The sequence below is a fragment of the Rhinatrema bivittatum genome, chromosome 3, assembly GCF_901001135.1.
Source record: "Rhinatrema bivittatum chromosome 3, aRhiBiv1.1, whole genome shotgun sequence".
NCBI classification, from domain to species: domain Eukaryota; kingdom Metazoa; phylum Chordata; class Amphibia; order Gymnophiona; family Rhinatrematidae; genus Rhinatrema; species Rhinatrema bivittatum.
In genome coordinates, this window is record NC_042617.1 from 35,345,088 (window position 1) to 35,367,351 (window position 22,264).

The 22,264-nt window shown below is 40.6% G+C and overlaps 1 protein-coding gene across 1 annotated transcript in view; it reads right to left on the bottom strand.

Moving 5' to 3' along the window:
- The window catches only part of LOC115086780 (F-box only protein 28-like), a 78,335-nt gene that overhangs the window by 25,974 nt on the left and 30,097 nt on the right, over nucleotides 1-22,264 (bottom strand). Inside the window, exons 3-4 of the mRNA XM_029593099.1 lie at nucleotides 8,988-9,126; nucleotides 8,360-8,555 (exon numbers count right to left, since the gene is read on the bottom strand). Coding sequence (XP_029448959.1) covers nucleotides 8,360-8,555; nucleotides 8,988-9,126 — 335 coding nt within the window. The remainder of the gene's footprint in view (nucleotides 1-8,359; nucleotides 8,556-8,987; nucleotides 9,127-22,264) is intronic.

A 22,264-nucleotide genomic window follows, 5' to 3' on the forward strand; every position in this document is an offset into this window, starting at 1 on the left:
TTTTAAAGACACTAGATGATGATCTTTTATTGACTCCTGCAGAAGGCTTCGTGGTGTCGGGTGGGGGATTTTAATTTTACCAGAACCTCGTCTTTAGATAACTCTTCCTTATCCCCTGCCTCATTACAAGGAATGTGGAGGGTGCTGTGCTCTCTTATGTCACAATGGAGTCTTGTTGCTATTTCGAGACAGCGCTATCCCACATCTCGCACTTACACATTTTACTCTTCCACTCAAGGGACTTATTCCCGTATTGATTATTTTCTTATAGATAAGGCTACGTAAAATCGTGTGCTGGGGGCAGGAATTGGAAATATTATCTGGTCCAGTCACGCACCTGTAGGGGTAGATATTCAGCTACAAGATACGGACAGAGGCCTCCGCTTTTGGCAATTAAATGAAAGCTTATTGAAAGATGAATCTTTGTCTATCTCTCTAGGCAAGCATTTACAGGAGTACTTCAAGACAAATTCCTTGGCAGAGATATCTAAAGAAGTAGTTTGGGAGTGCTCTAAAGCAATGGCACCGGGTTTTCTCATTTATCAAGCATCCTTTCATAAGCGAGAGCAAGAGAAGCATAGGAATACTCTTTTGGCCCAGATATCTTTTCTGTCTACATATGAATAACCAATCTCATATTATATATAAATGCCTGATTCTTGCCAAGTCTGAGCTCCAGGCACCCGAGTTCTAAACCATAAATTAAAGATACTTAAACAGTCCTATTATGAAGGGGGAAATAAAGCTTGGCGTTATTTGGCTAAGTGCCTGAAAATCTTTTATACTCAAGGACCTATTGTCAAAATTAAAAAACTCACCAGGAGATCCAGTGTCTACTTCTTCTAGTATACGGGACTGTTTTACATAGTTTTATACAACCTTGTATGGTAAGGATGGGAATATTGTTGATTCTGAAATCAAAGACCATCTCAGCTCCGTATCCTTGCCCATGATTACTATGGAGCAACAGCAATATCTGGATAGCCCCAAACACTCCTGAATTATGTGATTAAGCAGTTAAAAATAGGGCAATCCCCAGAATTAGATGGATTTTCTAGTGGGTATTACAAGCGGTACTCCCATATTCTAGTGTCCTCTTTGACTGACATGTTCAACTATATTAGGGAGGGGGGCTCTCTCTCTGCGAATTCTAATGTAGCTGGCATATGGGTTATAGCTAAGCTGGGCAGAGACCTTATGTTATGCGGATCTTACCAGCCAATTTCGCTGATAAATTTAGATTTGAAGATATTGGCAAGAGTTCTAGCTGAAAGGCTGAATAAGATATTGCCTTCTCTAGTGCATTTTGACTAAGTGGGCTTTGTCCCAAGCTGCATGGCTGCCCATAACGTCTGCAAAATTGTTGACCTAATCTGGTGGGTCCAAAAGGAACATATGCCATCTGTTTTACTATCTATTGATGCTGAAAAAGCATTTGACCTAGTCCATTGGTCTTTCCTATTTAAAACTTTAGATAAGATGCATTTAGGACCCTTTTTCCTTCAATGGTTAAAAAACCTGTATTAATCAGGGGCAGGGGAAATGAAGAAAAGAGGATCTATATTCAGACAACAACCAATAAGGACTGAATTGCACAGGCTGGGTAAACAAGCATGGGAGTAGCTTGCTTATTATGGTGGTTACTACCCCTAAACAATTAGCAAGATACTTCACTTAGATGCAGCACCAGCACTGCTATCTATATTGATGGCGGGGGTGGAAGGGAAATAGAACCAAAAAGTTACTTATAAGGGCCAAGAGTAACAGCTAAGTATGAAAAAAATAACTGCGAAAGCTTGCTGGGCAGACTGGATGGGCCGTTTGGTCTTCTTCTGCCATCATTTCTAGGTTTCTAATCACCAAAGGCCAGAGTTAAGATTAATGGAGGCTATGGCGATTGCTTTGGTATAGAGAGGGGTACGAGGCAGGGATGCCCAGTGTCCCCCTTACTGTTCGCTCTGTTTTTTTAACCTTTTACCTCCAGGATCCATTCATCCCCACTAGTCACTGGGATCAGATTTGATGATCTTCACCAAGTCCTTCATTTTTGCAGATGATATGTTGACTCTGTCCAACCCTTTTAACTCTTTAGCTGGTATTATTGATGAGTTGGATTAATTTAGTAGTTTCCAGTCTTAAGGTCAACTGATAAATATGAAATTCTGAAAATTAATTTGGCTGAGACTAAGGTTAATAAGCTTAAAATGTTTCCCTTCAAATGGGCTAAATGTGCTCACAAATACTTGGGAGTCCATATTGGATCTCATGTTTGATCTCTATGCCCTGAACTATATCCCCCTGCTGAAGGCCACAGACTGTGATTTGGACAGGTGGTCTCGGGACACATTCTCTTGACTGGGTCACATAGCTATAATCAAAATGAATATACTACTTAGATTTCTCTACTTATTCTCCACCCTTCCCATTTTTCTTTCAATTGCAATATTACGTTCTTGGCAAAAAAAGATTTTTTATTTATTTGGAAAAAAATGTCCCCCAAGGGTAGCTCTGCCAATTATTTTTCAACCCAACTTACGGGGAGGTCTTGGAGTCCCCAATTTGATTTGGGATTATGGTGGCTCCCAATTGAGGGCTCTGACTGATATACATAGGACAAAATCTGTAAAGCAATGGGTTCTGTTAGAACAAGCATTAATAGGTATGATGCCTTTATCTGCCATGCCCTAGCAGCCTAAATTTTTTTGGAAGCCGCTTTCATGTTTTCAGTTTACATTACAAGTTACCACGAGAGTATGGTCTCAATGGCGGTCACTATTGGTTGGTAATGACTTATTTTCTTCTTACTCATCTTTTTCACAATATTATCTTTCTAGCAGGCTTGCAATCCAAGGCCTTTACTAAATTGCTGGCTTCGGGTATCTTCTGCATTGAGCATTTTTTTCATTCAGGAGAATTTTTTGCCTGCTGATGCTTTTAGAGATAGAGTCTGAGGGATGTGGATTTCTTAGCTTATGCACAAATTAAGCATTTTATAGATTCCTCATTTCGAGCAGATATCCTACACCAAACCAGATCCCTATTTGAAACCTACTGCCAACAAGCAGATAATTTGCATGGTCTGATTTCTAAAATTTATACACTTTCTTAATGGCCAATTATCTGAACCCTTTAAACATTTGTGTGATTGGGACACTAATCTGGGGCATCCTCTTGAGTACTGAGGACTGGGATTCGGTTTTCTTGTATCTTGGCAAATGCTCTATATCAGCCAGTCTACAAGAGAATCGTTATAAATTGCTATATCGATGGCACTTTATGCCAGTTCACTTGCACCGTTTATTCCTCAAAGGGTCAAATATTTCCTGGAGAAACTGTGGCGGTATTGGCACTTTCTTCCATATATGGTTGCAATGCGAGAAGGTAGTTTCTTTTTGGAAGCAAATTATGGAGTGGATATCACAACTTCTAAAGGTGAATGTTAGTGTTGAATCTTGTCATGGCTTGCTGAACCTTCCCATATCCAATTTGAATAAGCACTTACAATGTTTCCCCCCCCCCCCCCCCAACAGCTGTTCAGAGCGGCCCGTGAGTTAGCCACCTTTTGGAAACGAGTGAAGGTTCCATCAGCTTTGCTGGTGATCCAACACTTACATGGATATTGTCGATTAGCTCGTCTCACTGCTTTACAACATAGTCTATTGCCATCCTTCAAGGCCACCTGGGGCCCTTTTATGACATGGCTTCGAGCCCATGACTGAGCGGTGTTTTGGGGTTTGATGTTCGTGGCTAATGTCACTTAGGGAGGTGCTTTCTCCTTTCATTCATTTTTTTTACATTTTCTTCCACATGTTTTCTTAATTGTTTGTACTTATTGTATACTTTATTTTCTAAATCCTAGTGCTTTAGGTAATGCTGCATCGTGCATTTGTTCTAGTCTTCTTCAATGTAAGTGATGAACTTGTCAAGCTCTGTGGGTGGGGGGGAGAATTGGTTGATTGCTTTCTATATACACTTGAGATGAAAGTGGGTGTATTTACATGTATGTTCTGTTTTATATGTGTTTATGCCGTATCATCCAATAAACGTTTACAATTAAAAAAAAAAAAAAAAAAGAAAAGGTACAGAGAAGGGTGACCAAAATTATTAGGGAGCCTTTCTATCCCTTTTATGGAGAAAGGCAGATTGGGGCTGTTCAGCTTGGAAATGAGATGACCGAGAAGAGACAGCATTGAAATTTATAGGTAAAAAGGGAATGGTTATTTACCCTTTCAAACAACATTAGGACTAGGGGCAACTCCATGAAACTAGCAAATTATAGGAAGTATTTTTTCACTCAGTGCCCAATCAAGCTATGGAATCTGTTGCCAGAGGATGTGGTCAAGGCAATTAACAGAGGAGTTACAAAGGGTTGGATAAGTTCCTGAAAGAAAAGTCTATAAACAGTTATTAGCCAGGTAGACTTGGGCAAGCTAGTGCTCATCCCTGGGAGTGAGACTTTGATGGTCTGGGAAACATAAGCATGGGATAACCTGCACGGCACAGCACAAACTACCATATGCTTACTGGGCAGACCATTTGGTCCTTTTCTGACATCATTTCTGTGTGTCTATGAGATACAAGAAACAGATCAGATGCTCAGGATCTGCCATATACTTGTGACCTGGCAGACAGGATGCTGGGCTCGATTGATTTGGTCTGACCCAGCAGTGCAAGTCTGGTTTTCTTTTATGTAACCAATACAATGTTGTGCATTGTAGGTTTAACCACCAGACTAAGGATGTAATTATTTAAAAAGTTAATCAATTTACATTTCAATAGTTTAAATGGTTAACCATTTAAAATGTGTGGAATGTTCTTGGTTCTCTTTGATATATCCTCTGCCTTCAACACCCTTGCTCTTATTAGTCCATTTAAAATCATTTGGTATTTCTTCAGTTATGAATCCTACCAGTTCAGACTAGGTAGCAATATTTCAGATTAATATGATGGGACCACTGGAGTCCTGCAGGGCTCAGCCCAGTCAGCCACTATTCAATATTTACTTCTCCCCATTATGTGGATTCTATCATGTCTTGGTGTTAATTATAAAATTTATGCTGATATTCAGTTTTTTTTTTATTTCTTATATTTCATCTTGGTCTCATACATTTAAGTTTAAATTATGTTAAATCCTGGTTTTCCCATAATAAATTGCTGCTTAATATTACAAAAGATGAATTGATTACCCTCCATAAATGTCCACGCAGTATAACCCACTCATTCAGCTCATAGATTCTTAAATCACGTTTAAACCATCCATACACATGCACAACATGTTGGCAGACTGAAGTTGGAAGGGCTGTATGAATACTGTCTTGGTATAAAAATTGTCCTTTTTGAATTAAAGCATCCGAGATGTACTTTGAGAGTGGAAGAAGAATATAAGAACTTTAACATCGCTCGTTGTGATTAGGTTTTGTTGCGCATCCCGTCCGGGCCTGCTCACCTTGTTCCTGCACTGTCGGGCCCCGGGCCGTCCTCTCCCGCTGCAAGTGCCTCCCGTCCGTGGCGCTCCGCGGCGGTGTCTCCCAGGCCCTCCACATCGGGCCTAGCTCCACACTGGGGTGTGGCGTCCTCTCCGGCACCAGCCCCACCCCTAGGCGCGCAGACCGCCCGGCCCTTTAGAGGGTCAAGGGCAGGAACCAGTTCCGCGGCGCAGCCCGATGACGTCACGTAAGCCTCATATAAAAGCGAGGTCCTGTCCCCCAGGACTTCGCCTTGGCAATCCGGTCGACACCGTGGTGTTTGTCTACTCCGTGTTCCAGCGTCTTTCCCAGGTAGTACCCCTTCGGACTGACCTCTGCCTGCCTGACCATTCTCCTGTCTGCTGCCTGGAACAGACCCTCGCTTGCCTTGACTACACTCGGACTGACCTTGGTATTGACCCTTGCTTTGGCTGACTACTTCTGAACTGATACTCTGGCTCTGACCCTTGCGCTTCACTCGGACCCACTCTTCTGGCCTACTGTGACTACCAGACCAGCCTGCTGGGAATCCACTCGAGGCTTCCACCTGACTAGACCTGCAGGTGCTGCCTGCCTCGCTCGGAGACCCTTCCTGAACTGTGATCTCCCCTGAGGTCTCCGGAGCTTCCAGTTCGGGTCTAGTCCATCCTATCTGTGTTAGCTGCGCACCCTTGCTTGTGGTGGGCACACCCTTCCACTACCTCTCCGGGAGACCATCTGAGGCCCATCTAAGTCCAGGTGGTCTGGGTACCCAAGGGCTCAACCTGTGGAAACCCTGGACTGTTATTGGTGAAGCTACAGTTAGCCTCTGTCTCCTCGTGTGCACCGTCTCCTGGTGGCAGACACTCTCTGGGTTCGACCAGAGGGCCTACCAATCCTACACCAGGCCAAGGGTCCACCTCCAGTGCAACAAGTTTTAAGAATGGTTGGATGTTGTGCATGGGTATATATTGTTTAAATTGATTTGAGAATGTATGAGCTGAATGTGTGGGTTTTAATTTAAATTTTAAATATCAAGTGTGATTGTGGTATGTGATTTTTGGTATTGATGTATATGTTGTATTTATGAAAAGATATTTTGAAAGAATTGTTGAATAAATCTGTATATCATTAAATTAAAAGTTTGTGATAAATATTGTAAAATAATTTAGCATTAAAATTTCTATGTTTCAATGAGTAATATTCAAATGATTTAATTGTGACACTTTCGCTTATCTTTATTGTGCTGTATTATTTATATTCCACCTTATCCAGTGAAAAGGCCATTTCAAAGCTGCAATAAAACTAGAGCGAAAACCTTCCAAAATTAAGCATCTTAAAAACGACTCATATAAATTAACAAAATAAAAAATACAAAACCTAACCTATAACACAAAAGTCATAGCAGCAAAGTACAAATTACTAATATAAAAAGTATTAAAAAACAAACAAACAAACAGTCATATATGACAGGATAACAAAATTTGAAGGAATAATAGACCCTATAAATAAATAAATAAATTGCAATAGAGGAGCAAACAGATTATATTGTGATGTCATGGAAAAGAGAATTGTGTAACTCAAATGCCTCCAATTACAAAATACAGCTTTTGGAATTTTGGGGCCAAGGGAACTGACCACCTAAGGCCAATTTTAAATCAGTTACACTATCAGTCGAAAACAGGATGAAATTAAAAATTCTTACTTTGTCATCAGGTGGGTAAACACGATCGCCCCCCCCCCCCCCCCCCCCGGTATCTCTCCCAGCTTCTACACTCCCTCAAGAGAGCTTTCTTCCTTCCAAATGGTCCTTCTATCCTCTCCTCCTCTGGGTCCAGCCAGATTACCTTGCACCAGACTTTGCTCAATCAACTGCTATGCCCCAAAATTATGGAACAAGATACCACTACCCCTTATGCTTGAGACATCTTACCTTAGGCTTGACATTCTTGACAAGCCTTGACTCTTTCCCAGAACATATAAGGTAAGATAGTATACACACACACACACGTATGTAATTTGACATTCTGCCTTTTCCAAGCTAGCCTCAAGGCAGATTACACTCAAATTTATAGGTTAAATTCCTATTCAATTACTATTACAATTTACAATCAACATTCATTTCTCTGATATAGAAGCAAGAGAGGAAGGCTCAGGTTGTTTGGTTAATAGAAGAAGATAAATATCTGATCTCCTAGCCGTGGTATGAGGAAGTCCATAAAGGTTTGAACGCTGAAGGTGTTTTGGAAATATGGGAAAAAAATTTTGCATCTCTTCCTCCTGACGAAGCCAAGCATTGGTGAAACAGGAGGTCCTTTGTCGAGAAGAGTTTGTATTAACAACAGGACACGAGATGTGGCAGCTGGAATGGCTTGAAACCTAACAGTACATTTACAGAGCAGAATTGCAGCTACACACAGCACACTTGCAGAGCACATATAAATCTCAGAGACAGTGTACTCAGTGCTGGAGACATCTATAAATTATAATTTAACAATAGTTATTGATATTTGGACAATTTTATTTGGACATTGATATTTGGACATTTTTAGATCCATTAAGTGTCTTGTGATAGGACATTTGAGCACTTAATATATATTGAAATGAACAAAATCAATGTTTTAAAAAAAAAGTGTAAAAGAAATTGTTTAATAAAGAAGTGTGATTGTATAAAGTGAAAGGTATTTTGTTAAAAAGATACAGAAGTGTTCATAATTGCATAGTTACTTGGTATGTGTGTATATATATACACACACATACACATTTTATTATTATTTATTTTAGTCTTTGTTGGGAACATTGATAATAGTCTTTTATTAGACCTTACAAAAAGGGTGGTGAGTATACATTTATTCTATGCATAGAGGCATGGAAAAAAAACACCCAACCTGAAATGTGAACAGACTGGGCCATACCTGGAGGAGATCCTATGAGACGTCCTGAAACATCTGAACCAGGTAACTTCCTCTTCAGAATTGGAACAATTTTCTCATCAAAATACTCCATGGCCATCGATGAGATGTCCCTCAGTTCCTGAAGGACCTCGTGGGCTCTCTGAGGAGCCCTTGTAGAGTTCACGTATCTCAGCACACGGTAGATTTCATCAATCACCTAGAACATTTAGAGTTACTTAGACATGTTCTACTGAAGATACTGGTATGGGCTAATGACAGAATTTTCATGGGCATGGACATATTTTGCACTGTTTAAGGATATTTTAAAGTTATAGTTTTGTACATCTAAACTATTAAAAAAAAAAAAAAAAAAGACTTACTATATGCTCCTTATAATATACTCTGAAAATGTAATATTAGAACTAGAAATCCTAATAAGTGACTAAAATCCAAGAAGAGTTTATGAAAGTAGACAGTAATATGTATTTTCATGCTATAAAATTAGTACACACAAATCATGCAGATAGGGAAGACTGAAGGCCAAATCTGCAAGCATAAACCTATACACCCCACCTTTCACAAGAACAAAAGCTAATTTTTGGAAGAACTGTAAACACATGAAGGTAGGACCTGAAATAGCCCATCTTACCTTTCCAGGAATGAAGCAGCAGAGATTGGAGTCTACATATTTCATGAAAGTCATATTTAAAAGCGACAGCCTGGTTTCCACCGCAGCTAGAATGTCTGCATGGCGGGCCAATGAGTGATTCCTCCTTTCCGACTCCCGTCTGTCATTAATGAAAAGGGACAAGGCAGGTATCAATGTCATGGATGACACTTGCTCAAACTTTCTCCTGCTGATAAATGCTTTGGATTAGAGTTAGGACAATAGTAGATACAAAAAATGTCTAACAAGGATGTGGGCTTTCAGCTGATCTACCTACAACTTCTGTGATGGGAATGGATGGATATACTCAATATTATGAAGAGTATAACATGAGGTCAGACATATCATCACATAATATGGAAGGTGATGGAATTTATACAACACATTGCAGAAACATTCCTGGAATAACATTCACTTAAAATAACCAGCAAACAGTATACATGACAACCTGGTGAATATCAGTGGTGAATAATTGATGGAAGCAAATGGAAAACTTGAGACATTTTTAAACACATTTGAAATTGCTAAATCTGAATACTTTAAGAACCAGCCCACAACTGTTCATTCAGGGTCCCATTTACAAAGGCGCGTTTAGCATTAATGCTTCAAAACACACACGTTAGTGACTAGACTCCACCGAATATAATAGGGCCTGCAAGAAGCAGTAATGTGCGTTTTTGCGTGTTAACATGCACCTTCATGAATAGGGGCCTTAATGGGTTATCTGTTAAAATAATTTGTACTATGTCCCGGGGAGAGGTTGTTTACCCAAGACCAGATTCTACTTAGATAAACCAGAGGAGAGCGATGGACCTGCGATATGCTAACAAACCTTCGTTAGAAATTGAGAAGGAAATGGCATCCACTCTGAAATTTGCAATTCCTACATATAAAGACATTATATACATCCATTTATCTATTTTATTTATTTAAATGTTTTATATACCATCATTCCACGTGAAGTTCACAAGATCATAATGGTTTACATAAAAACATTCATAGATAAAATTTATACAAGATAAACTCACATATAACAAAGGATTAGTAATAACATATGAACGATTCCAGAGGGTTATTTTTCAGAGCATCTTATTTATCAGTTAGGTGATCTGAATGCTAAGGCTATACTAAGTTATAGGCATTTTTAAAAGAGCCAAGGTTTCAGGTCTCGCTTGAAATTCTCTTATATTGTTCCTAGTTCTCCAGGCAAGGAGTTTCAGAGTTTTGGTCCAGCCACAGATAACAGCCTAGCTCTTGTTTGAGTCAAATGAGTGTCTTATTGTTGGGATTTTTAAGAGGCCTTTGTTCTGAGATCTTAGTGTTCGACTGGGGTTGTGTTTTTGGAGTGTCACTTCCAGTAATCCATTATTGTCAGGGTTTATGCTGTTGAATATTGTTGTTAATACTTTATAGTGTATTCGTGACTGGATAGGTAGCCAATGTAGTGCCATTAATATTGGTGAGATATGATCATAGTTCCTGTTAAACATCTTGCAGCAGCGTTTTGAAGTAGTTGTAGTGGTTTTATGTTACTAGCTGGAAGCCCTGGCAGTAGTCAAGGTTAGAGAATATTAAGGTTTGTAATACTGTGCGGAAGTCTGTTGTCATTAGTAATGGTTTCAAATCGGCTCAGTATCCTTAATTTGTTGTAGCCAGATTTAATCATATTACTTATATGAGTTTTCATACTTAAGTTTTCATCCAGATGAACTCCTAGGTTTTATAAAAAGCAAATAAGTTACAAAAATGTGACCATGGAAAGGTTATTCAAGTGGCATGAATCAGAGAGCAAGTTTGATTGAATTTTCTAAAGATTTATTTATTTATTTATATTTATTTTTAATTTTTATATACCGAAGTTCTTGTAGGGACTACAAATCACTCCGGTTTACATAAAACGAAGAACTGCTCAACAGAGAGCGGAGCTTTACATGGAACAGTAGAACATATGGAACAGTATAACTGGTATAAGATATTGGCCTTTACTTCCATCTGGAAAACAAAGGTATTCAAAAATATTCTCTTTCCTGGGGATGCTAGAGAGCTGAAAGGTAGGGTGAATTCTCAGTTCCCTCTGTTCCTGAAATGCTTTAAATTGTTAAATTAGTAAAACGTCTTTAAAACATATAAAAGAAATATGCAACAGAAATTTCGTTACAGAATGGTAGTGCCTGCCCTGAATGATGAGGATCAAGAGACTGAAGGTGGCGGGCAATTGCAAGATTGCCAGTATAACACCTTTGATGCCATGGGCCAAATAGCAGCCTCCCCTCACCCCCTGTACCAGCACTGAGCAAGTCAACGGGGCTGTGCTGCCAAGAAGTGGAGGCGGATCGGGAGAAGGGGGGCTGTTAGCCACATCAGAGCTGCAGACGGTTGTGCGAAGAAACCAAGATTACAGAAGGAGGTAGCTATGAAGATGAGGCTCTAGAGAAGAGCCTGGTCAACAGTGGCAATAGGCCCAAGTCACATGCGAGATCAATTAAGGTCCTGCAGAGATCCCCTGCGGCAGTGATAGAGCAGTAAAGGGAGGAGTCAAGACGAGGGACAGATGCAAGATGATGCTTGGGTGCTGACTGGATACCCTTTGGTCCTGGGGTCCTAATGCTTCAGATAGTATGATCATAGCTGGGATTGTGAAGTAAACATATAGAACCTAGCAGATGCCTGCAAAACATTTTCAGAGGAATGAGGAAGTCTATGTCCCCCTTCCTGTCCGATCCCAGCATGTGCGCCTCTGGTCCAAATGCACTGCTGGTTTACTGACAAGATGCCACTGCACTGGTACCTAAAGCATTATATATTTATTTACAGTACTTATAATCTGCCTATAATGAGTCATACTAAGCAGCGCTGAAGTCCTGCCAATATTAAGCTGAGCTGGGAAAGTTATTCACCTTGCTATCTTGAAAAATCTACCACCAGGGGCCCGATAGGTGGATTTCTGGTTTCCCATCTTAATATTTTCTCATTTCCTTTCCTCTCAGTATTAGTGGTCATAGTCCTATAATCTGGCTGTCTATGGTACGGCGGGAAGGAGAATCTGCAGCACACCAGCCAGGTTTAGTACACAGCCCTAACTCTCCTCCGAGCCCAAGACAGATCAATTCTAGCTGAGATCACAGTGCTTCCAGCAGACTTTGTAGCTGATGTCAGTAAAGGACTCCATTAACACTTTAAATGTAAAGCTGGATGTACTGGGCCTGGGAGTTCTTTAGTCTCAGCAAAACGCACTGACGATACACTTTTGGTGCTCCGCAGGCAGATGGCAGCTCTCCAAAATAAAAGTGACCGTTCTGGAAGATAACTCACAGCACCGCATACCAGAGGTTGCAAAGGACATTGTACAGAATTTCTTTTTGAAGTGCTGCAAATTGTTGATCCATCAGCGTCCCTCACGCCTCCAGGGCCCAGAATAATAAATGCAAAATCCCAGGTTCTCCTTCTTAAGTTCTACAGCTATCAAGTCAAGCAATGATCTTGAGGGAAAAAAAAAAAAAAAAAGTGGTTTCTTGAAATTTCAGGGGCAAGGTGAGAGTTTTACCCCGACTTTAGCTTAAATTTCTCAATAAAACCACCACACACAAACTCCCCTGCCCCTCATCCCCAAATTAAATGCAGATTATCCAGAGAGGGTTGCAGGCCTGATGGAGAATAAGCAGCTTTGGACAGCAGAGGAAAACATTCTGGAACTTTTTAGTAGTTCAGTTAAATCTTAAATATTCCCAAAGCAGAAACGGCTAGAAGCTTAGAAATATTTCTCAGTCGTAAATTACAGCCTCTCATGACATCCAGCATCTCAATTTTCTTGTGTAAATAGGAATAAATGTAACCAGGGAACATTCATTTTCCTAAGTCTTCTCAAGCTTAACTTCAGCAAGATCCAGACACACATACAGGAAAAGGGTTCACATTTATTCCGAGAAATGGGAATACATTAAGCCTGTGAGATATGTGAGCAAGTTGATCCTTCAGAAAAAGATCTCACCACCCCCCCAAAAATCATATTCACGAAGATTTTTGGTGGGTGGAAAGATGCGATTTGGGTTGCGTTACTATTTCTCACCGTGTACTTGTTTCTTCGGAGCCAATTTGTGTGGTGGGGAGTCTGATTTTCTCTCTACCAGAAGGTGGAGACTTAAGACTCCTTAATGATACTGATGTTTGTCAAACGGTAAGAGATAAGTGGAGGGCGTACCTGGTTTGATGGACTTAGCATCTATACCTTGAGGCAGATACTGAAAAGAAAATGGATATGTAAGCTTGCCAGATAACATTTATCCAGCTAACTTACTTGGGATAGTCGGCAGCATAGCTATGCTGCTGCTGAATATCCCTGTCTTTGACACTAATTTATTCGATTAACTTAACCAGGATAAGTACAAATATGACTTTTCCAGCTAAATTAGCCAGATAAGTAGCATTGCTCCAATCTAACCACTTCCCGCATACTAAATATCCAGCTATCTACTTAGCTTATAGGTAGTTCAGTGGCCTTCACTTAGCAAGATAAGTCACTTATCATCTGGATAAGTAGTGCTGATTATCAGACTCATATATATTATCCATATTGGTCACTGTCATTCACATTCAAAATGCATATTTGAATTCCTCTTCGGGCCATTTAATATTCAATTCCAGCTCCTCAGGTAGTGCTCCACCCAAAATTATCCCTTTGGAAATATAATTAGAAGGAGAAATTCAATTAAAATGAGAACATAAATGCAATACTGGGATGGAACAAAGGTCCATCAAGCTCCAGCATCCCTGTCTCACACAATGGCCAATCTAGGTAGTAAGTCCCCAGCAGGATCCCAAAGAATAGGTCCATAACCAAAATGAGCAGTGGCTTTCCCGAGTCTACATGGTTAATAGTTTATGGACTTTTCCTCCAGAAACTTATCCACACCTTTAAGATGAGCTTCACTAACTGCTTTCTCCACATCCTCTGGCAACAAATTCCACCGTTTAACTGTGCAAAGAAAAAAAAAATACTTTCTCCAATTTATTTTAACGTGAATGGAATGTCCTCTGCTACTATTGGAAAGGGTAAATAGCTATTTCCTCTTTACCCTCCCCTATCCCACCCCTCACATCTCCTCTCAGGCTGAGAGCCCTAACCCGTTTCACTTTTAACGTGTTTCCCCGCAGATGCAAACGTGCCTAGCATACAAACTAGGCTTCGGCACATAGTCTGGTCTTTCTCCAGATAAAGCTACGAAGAATGCATCTTACAGGCAGCTCTTTCCAGTGAATACGAACCTGAAAATTTCCACAAAAAGTACTGGCTAAAAGGCGCGATATAGTTTACCAAATTTGATTCAGAGAAATCAAGTAGGGTTCGTATCCCAGGTCCAGAGGCAGTCATGGAAGAGGCTAACATGGATGTAGTGGCCATCATGTAGAAAGCCATGACTTGCATACAGTTATACTGGGCTACAATCTATCCAGGAAAGTCAGGGTAGGAAGAAAAGAGGACTTGCGCTATATATATATATATAAAAATATTAAAGCAACAGAACTGCAGGGCTTCTGAGGCCAGGAGATTGGAACCTCTATGTATATTGGTGGAATACACACACACTTCTACCTCAGACAGAAGAAAGATTTTATGGAGGAGGATATTCCCAAAATTGCTATGAAAAGGGAGGTAAGTAGGGGATTTCAACCTGTCAGATGTTGACTGGGACATCACGGCTGTGGTGTCTTCTAGAAGCGGAGAGATCCTGGACTCTCTGCAGGGAGAGCTGGTAACAGAACCCATACGGGGAAGGGGCAATACTGGGACTGATGTTTACCAAAAGTGGGGGTCGGTGTTTCTGACGTTGTAATGGATAATCTGAGATCCAGTGGTCAAAAGATGGTGCGGTTCAGTATTAGAGCTCAGGTGGTGATGGTTCATTTTAAGGAGAGGTCCTAGTCTTCAGGAAAACTAGCTGTGTTAAAATGAGGGCGGGGGGGAGAGAAGTACCTCAGGAATCGTTAGCTGGATGGGAAAATCTAGGGGAGGGAGAAAAGCAGTGGGGAAAAAGTAAAAGCAGATATTGTAACGGCAACTAACCTTGTTAGAAATGTAAACAGAGGAAGACGAAAGAGAGGCTGCTATGGTTTCTAAAGTAGCTGAAAAGGTATGAAAGAAACCAAACAAAAACAAAAAAAGTATTTGTAAGTTACAAGAGAGACTGCAGAAAGAGGAAGACCGGCAACAATATCTGGAAAAGGTAAGAGAAGCTGGGAAAGAAGTCAGGAGAGCAAAGAGGCAAATGGAAGAAAAAATAGTAAATATTATAACAGGGGGACAAGACTTTTAAGCTATGTTAATGATAGGAGGAAGTGCAAAAGTGGCAATGTGAGACTGAGGAAAAGGTGAGGACTGTGTACAGGCAGACAAGTAATTCTGCTTTTTTTTCTCAACACATTTTTCTGTTTGGTGTTCAGAAGGGCCTGGAGTAGGACCCCAGGATATTGGTAAACCTCCAATATTCAGAAGAGTGCATGCATGAGGAAGAAGCGATACTTAAAGCAATCGAGCAGGATGGGATACAGCCGAGTGGTTCTGGCAGCAACGCTGGCTGACCTTTTCAAGGCTTCTTCCGGAGGACTGGAGACAGGCGGATATGGTTCTTAGTCACAAACGTGGAAGGAAGATGAAGGCTGGGAATTTCAGGCCAATTAGTCTAACTTTTGTAGAGAGCAAATTAATGGAAATGCTAATAAAACAAAGAACAGTGCAGTTTCTGGAATACAATGGATGATAAGATTCGAGGCAGTGTGCTTTTACCAGAGGTAGGTCTCATTAAGACAAATTTAATTAATTTCTTTGACTACATGACCAGAGAGGTGTTATTTTATTTGTATACTGTCAATCTGATAAACAATCTTGGCGGTTCGCAGAAAATTAAAATACAGGTATATAGCAACAAATAGACATCATACCTACACTACATTAAAAATAATTAAAATAACTTCACTATTATGCTATTTTCCTGCTATCCTTTTTCTGTCTGCGGAAATGCAATGCCGAATAGCCATGTTTGTAATCCCTTTTTGAAGATCTTAATGTCTGGTTCAAGCCTCAGCTAGACTAGCCTAGTATTCCAGAATTTGGGACCAGCTATGGAAAATCGATCTCTCCCTGACGTCACTCAGGTAAGCGCCCTTAACCGTTGGATCAGGGGAGAGCATTAGATATAGTGTAATTGGATTTCAGCAAGGTCCTACACTCAGTTTCACGTGACTTAGAAATAAATTGAGTACCCTTCTTATGAGTCCTAAAGACATTGGATAAGAAACTAGTTGAGTGAGAGGCAAAGGGTAGTGGTAAATGGAGCTCATTCCAAAGAAAATGGATTTCACAGTGGCATCTTGGTTCTTTTCAACATTTTCATATTGCAGAAGGACTATCAAGAATCTGTTATTTATTTATTTTTATTTTTATATACTGACATTCTTATATCCGATGTAAATCATACCGGTTTACATTAAACAGAATAGCAGAAAATAAATTTCCATAGTCTAATACAAAGAACATTTCTAATTAAAATTATTAACAAGCGAAAAGAAAAGGTAAAAAATTGGAATACAGTTTAAATAAAAGAAAAATATAAAAGTTTTTTTTTTTTTTTTTTTTTTTTTTTTCAAGCACAAGGGTTGCACGAAGGGGTGCACAAAGGGGACAAAACCTAACTCTGCAACAGGGTAGACAGTCAGGAAGGTGTGGAAAATGAGGAATGAGCTGGTAAAGCTTAAGAAATGGTATGGAGTCTGGCAGATAAGATATAATACTAAAAAAAAAAAAAAATGCATTTAGGAAGCAAAAACAAAAAACAAGGGAGAAGAACAATATATAGGGGTGAGATTCTAAGCATTAAAGAAGAGCAGGATCTGGGGATAACAGTATTTGGTGATTTTAAGGGTGGCCCAACAGGTGGATAAAGTCAGAAAGATGCTTGGCTGCATAGGGAGAGGAATGGTCAGCAGAAAAAAGGGAGGTGATATTGCCTCTGTATAGATCCCTGGTGAGGTGGCTCACAATATAACATACATAAACAGAAAGTAACATACAAATACAAAGTCATTAGTACATTCTACAACAGACATTCAATTCAACCCATAGCATGCAAGTAAAAACTGATTTCCGGACTCTGTTAATGATCTACCGCACACCGCGACTGATAACACAATATTACCCATTAAATGCATGTTTAAAAAAGGAATGGTTTTAAGTTCCTTTGAAAGTTCTTTAAATCACAGGACTCTCGCCGTGATTAACTACAGCCTTCCAGAGTCTCGGGTCAGCGAATGCACAATTTCTTGTGATATCTAATCTAATCTAGCCACTCTTAGGGCAGGGACTTCCAACAGGTTCTTATTAGAGAAGCGTAGTTGCCTTGCTGGTTTGCAAATCTGGAGGGAGGTCCTCTGCCAGATGGATGTATCATTGTGCAGATGGCTGAATGTAAGCGTTACTACCTTGTACTGAATACAGTACACATTGGGGAGCCAGAGTAAAGCATCATGTGTGGGTGCCAGTAACTAGGTGAGCTGCTAAAGGACGAATCGTGCATGCTGAAAGCCAAAAGTATAAGGAGTTACAATAATCTAGGCTGTCGAGTATTAGAACCTGCAGAACCAAACAGAAGACTTGCAAGTCAAAGAAGGCTTTTAAATAATACTTACATTTCTTGCCCTACGCGCAAACGTCCTTGGAAATTTAAAGAAGTGGGAATCTCATATGAAGGGAATTAGATAATCAGTTTATGCAATGTTAAGTTGTAATCTATTATGAGTTAACCAATGCTTGATGGAGTTAAACCAAAGCAAAAAAGTGTCAGACCAGGATGAGTTGTGAAGTCTGAAATTATGTGTCGCCAGCGTAAATGTTATAATTCACAGCGATTCATGCAAGAAGTTGACAAAGAGGGGCTAAGTAAATATTCAAGAAAATAGCAGAGAGGGCAGAGTCTTGTGGGATACAGAGGGCACTGCATGCCGATCACAGCAAAATGAGCCAATCCTTACTTGCTGGATTCTTTCACATAAATATGAAGAAAAACAATTAGATAGATACTGCTCCATTGATGCCAAGATTTTAAATGGAATGAGAAGAATGCATCAAATGCAGTGGTTAGAATCAATATTGAGTTGAACCCCCATATAAATCGAGTTCGATAAGAAGATTAAAGGTTTCTGTTCTGAAGCCCTGCCTAAATCCATGCTGCTGATGGTCAAAGATTGCGTTAATACATTCATTCAGTTAGCTGCTGTAGGACTACAGGCTCAATGATTTTTGCCAGTGATGTTAGGGATGATACAGGCTGAAAATGTGAAAAATCCAAAAGGATCTACTAAAGCCTTTTGGGAATGGGATAACTGAGGCGTGTTTTTAAAGATATATGTAGGCAACATACCTGATGAAAGAAAAGTTTACAATATTAGCAATATATCAGGAGATATTATTTGGAATACCACACACATTTCTGGAGACCACAGTTCTTTTTAATATTTATATGCTACAGTTAATTTTTTACTTCCCTACACATCTGATATTATATCTATGCATATAACATTGTTACTCTTTCCAGTTACTGATTGATATTTATCTTCTTTTTCCGCTGTTATAAATGCTTTAAAAAGCTATATATTTTTTTGTCATGATTAGATTGTAATCTCTATTGAACAGGGACTGTCTCTTGTGCGTTTGTATGGCCCTGCATACATCGAGTAATGCTATAGAAATGTTAAGTACTGGTAAGTAGTAATGTTCCGGAATAATCTGGTGTTTAATTTGGCAAAACCTGAAGCTCCAAAAAGGTCAACCAATCTGCAATTCCTGATCAATTAATGTTTCAGAAGGATGATATAACCATCCTGATTGGTCAGAGGTGAGATTTAGGCATCCACCAAATTATTTTTGAAAAACACAAATCAAAAGCATCTGCTGGCTCTGCCTTTTACAAATTCAAGCTTCTTTGTGGCTTGAAATCAATGTTACATCCATCCAACTTCCACAGTGACATGCAAGTATGTGTTCTTCTTCCGATTAGTGTAACCTGCTTTATTTAGGTTTCCCAAAATCACTGCGAAAGTTTCTACAACTAGTTCAGAAGGCCACTACATCCTGCTATGATCATATCACTCCCATTCTAGCTAGCCTTCATTGGCTTCCTATTGCCTGGTGAATCCAATTTAAAATTCTTATATTGGTATTTAAAAAAACTCTCCAAGTTGTTCCTGAGAGCATTCATGCTGAGATATTGATAAATACCCCTACTAAACCATTGTGCTCACAAGTGATGCTACTTAAAGATTCCCACTATTAAAAGCAGTTCCGCCTCATGGACACAATTGCAATCCTTTGTTGTAGCTGCTCCCACTCTGGAATAAATTTCCATCTGAACTGCAATCAATCGTTAGTGCATATTTCAAAAGAATATAAAAGCTTTCTTATACACTCAAGGCCTTTCCACAATGTAATCTATAGCTTTTAACTGACATTTTATTGCAATATTATTTTCTATGTATTTGCCTTTAATTCATGTATATGCATCGGTAGGGCTCTGCTGAGAACATATTTCTGAACTGGCAGATTAGAAATGTTTTCAAATAAGTAAAACCTAGAGTACTTCTAGAGGGTGGCTATTAAAATGATCAGTCGTCTTTGCTCTAAAGCATATGGGGACAGACTTCAAAATCTAAACATGTAAACTTTAGAGGAAAGGTTTCCATGCACTGGAGAGGAGCCTTTTTCAATGGAAAGGGGGGTCTAGAACGAGGGGCCATGGGATGAGGGTGAGAAGGGGTAGACTCAGCAGTACTCTTAGCAAATACTTCTTTACAGAAAGGGTGGTGGATGCAGGGAACATCCTTTCAGTGGAGGTGTTGGAGACTAGGACAATATCCAAATTCAAGAAAGCATGGGATCTCTGAAGAGGGGGTAGGGATCGTAAAGTTGGAGTGAATGGGCAGACTAAATAGGTCATATGGTCTGTAACTATGAAGAAAGACTGCGCAGTTCACGAGGCTGCATCAGTGCACAGAAGCCACCGCACGTGCTCAGAAAGACGTCCGAGCTCTGACAGTGGATCCGTGTCAGCACCATCGATAACATCAACCACTGGTTATAATAAACTTACCCATCCAACATACATGTAGGTAGACTTTGCAGGTATGTACTGTATGCGTGTAAGTTAGCCCAGACTAAGCAGGAGAGGCATTTGGAGGCCTATGCACTTTTGGATATTTATAAATATGCCCATAAAATGTCTTCAGAAATGTTTCTGGTGCACAAATCATGTGTACAGATTGCCTTGAAAATTATCCCAGCAAAACTAACATACATGTGCACGTTTGCTTTGAAAACTGGTGTCCCTTATGCACGCCTTTGTAGACTCATGTGGGCGGTCACCTCCATAGAGAGGTTTCTATTCAACAAGCAGCAAGTTACCTCCCATGTAACTTCGCCCAGATATTCAGCAGCACTTATCTTGAGTAAAAGCACCACAAAATACATTTGGATCAAGTTACCCCGGTAACTTTAGGACAGTGGATTTCTCCGAACACTTACTCAGGTAAACTGTAGCTGTGCAGTGCTGCAACCCCCTGGTTTAGCTGCATCCTGAGAACACTTAAGCATGTAAATTTGGTACAGGCAACAATTAGCCTGAAAAAAATAAATAAATTCACCTGCCCAATGGGGAGGGGGGAAGACAGTTGTAAGTACTTTTAGGGTTAAACTAATTTAAATATAGATACTCTTCCTTGCAAAGCCTGGGACAAAGATCTGGGTGATCAGATTGCAGTAGAAAAATGGGTTAAGTGTATGGCAATCCTCTTTCTCGGCTTTTATATGCATGCAAAAAGTATGGGATTATAATACGATTTTACTGCGTGCCTGTCAGATTTAAGATCTCCAATTCCCTCGCTGATAAATACTGGAGATGCTGTGGTGAAATGGGGCATTTAACTCGCATTTTCTCATAAGGGGCTTCCCCATGGCACGCAGCAATCAAAAACCGCTGCTCACAAACTAGAGCACACTGACCATTGCTGCGGGACTTTTGGGCAGGCAGATGAACCCTGGAAGGGATTAGACTGTCACCTATACCAACCCCTGTACCCACAGACCCAGCCCTTGGTTTCTGAGGGCTGCCAGGACTTATGCAAGAATCCCTCAGGGTAAGGCGAGATGAAGAGTCCAGGGTCAGGCTGAGTCAGGGCAGGCAGCGGACAAGAGCGGTCAGGGTCCAGGCTAAGATCAGAGGCAAGCAGCAAGCGAGAATAGTCACTGTCCAGGCTGGGGTCAGAGGCAGATGGCAGGTAAGGCGTAGTCAAGGTCCAGGTAATTAGTCCAAGGAGAATGCAAGGGCAAAGGGAGATGGACAGACAAGATCAGAAGGCTGAACGAGTCGAGACAGGCTGGAGTGACATAGCAGGCTGCGAAGAAGAGGCAGAGACAGGCTGGAGAGACAAGGTGAAGCAAGGAGACAGGAATAGTGGTAACAGGCACCACTTAGATGGCAAGAGACCCATTGTTGAGGCGAAGAGAAGAAGTCGCGGCTGGGTTTAAATACCCAGACATGTAACATCCGGGGCATCGGCGCTGGCTTTTCCTGCCAGAGGGCCCTTAAAGGCTGACGCACTGCATGCACCTAAGGTACGGCATGACGCAGCAACAGGGGACCACCCGCTGGCAGCGGTCTGAGCCGCCAAAACAGGAACGGCGGTATCGTGGGCCCTGGAGGATGAGTGCAGCCGGTCACGAGGTCGTCTCGCTACTGACCAAATGTAACAATACACTTCTGATTTAGAGCTCCGATGTTATGTAAATACTGGGAGGTATCATTTTAGGGCATCTACATTAGCAGTATTTAAAGTAGGCATGTCCCATGTGCGGCTGTGCAGGAGACCAGGACTTGGACAGGCTGAAGCTGAGAGTAACAGCAAAATGGCCCTCAGTGCTCGGGGAGGAGGGAGCCTCAGGCCCCTAATTAACAGCAATGCCTTCCAATCAATTCAAGGACTCCAATGCAAGCAGAGATACCTGGCTTTTAGTCCTTCAAGAACCTACCGGAGAGATAGAGGGAAGGCCCCAAGGCCTGCTCCTTCGTTTAGCCTAAGGAATACTTGCGGTTTCTAAAGATTAGGGACCAAACTAAGTAGAAACCAAACTCCCTTGTCCACACACTCCTGCAAACCACATTCTCTTCTCAAGACAGGAATGCCCTCACACATGATCTAGATACATCATGGCCATATGA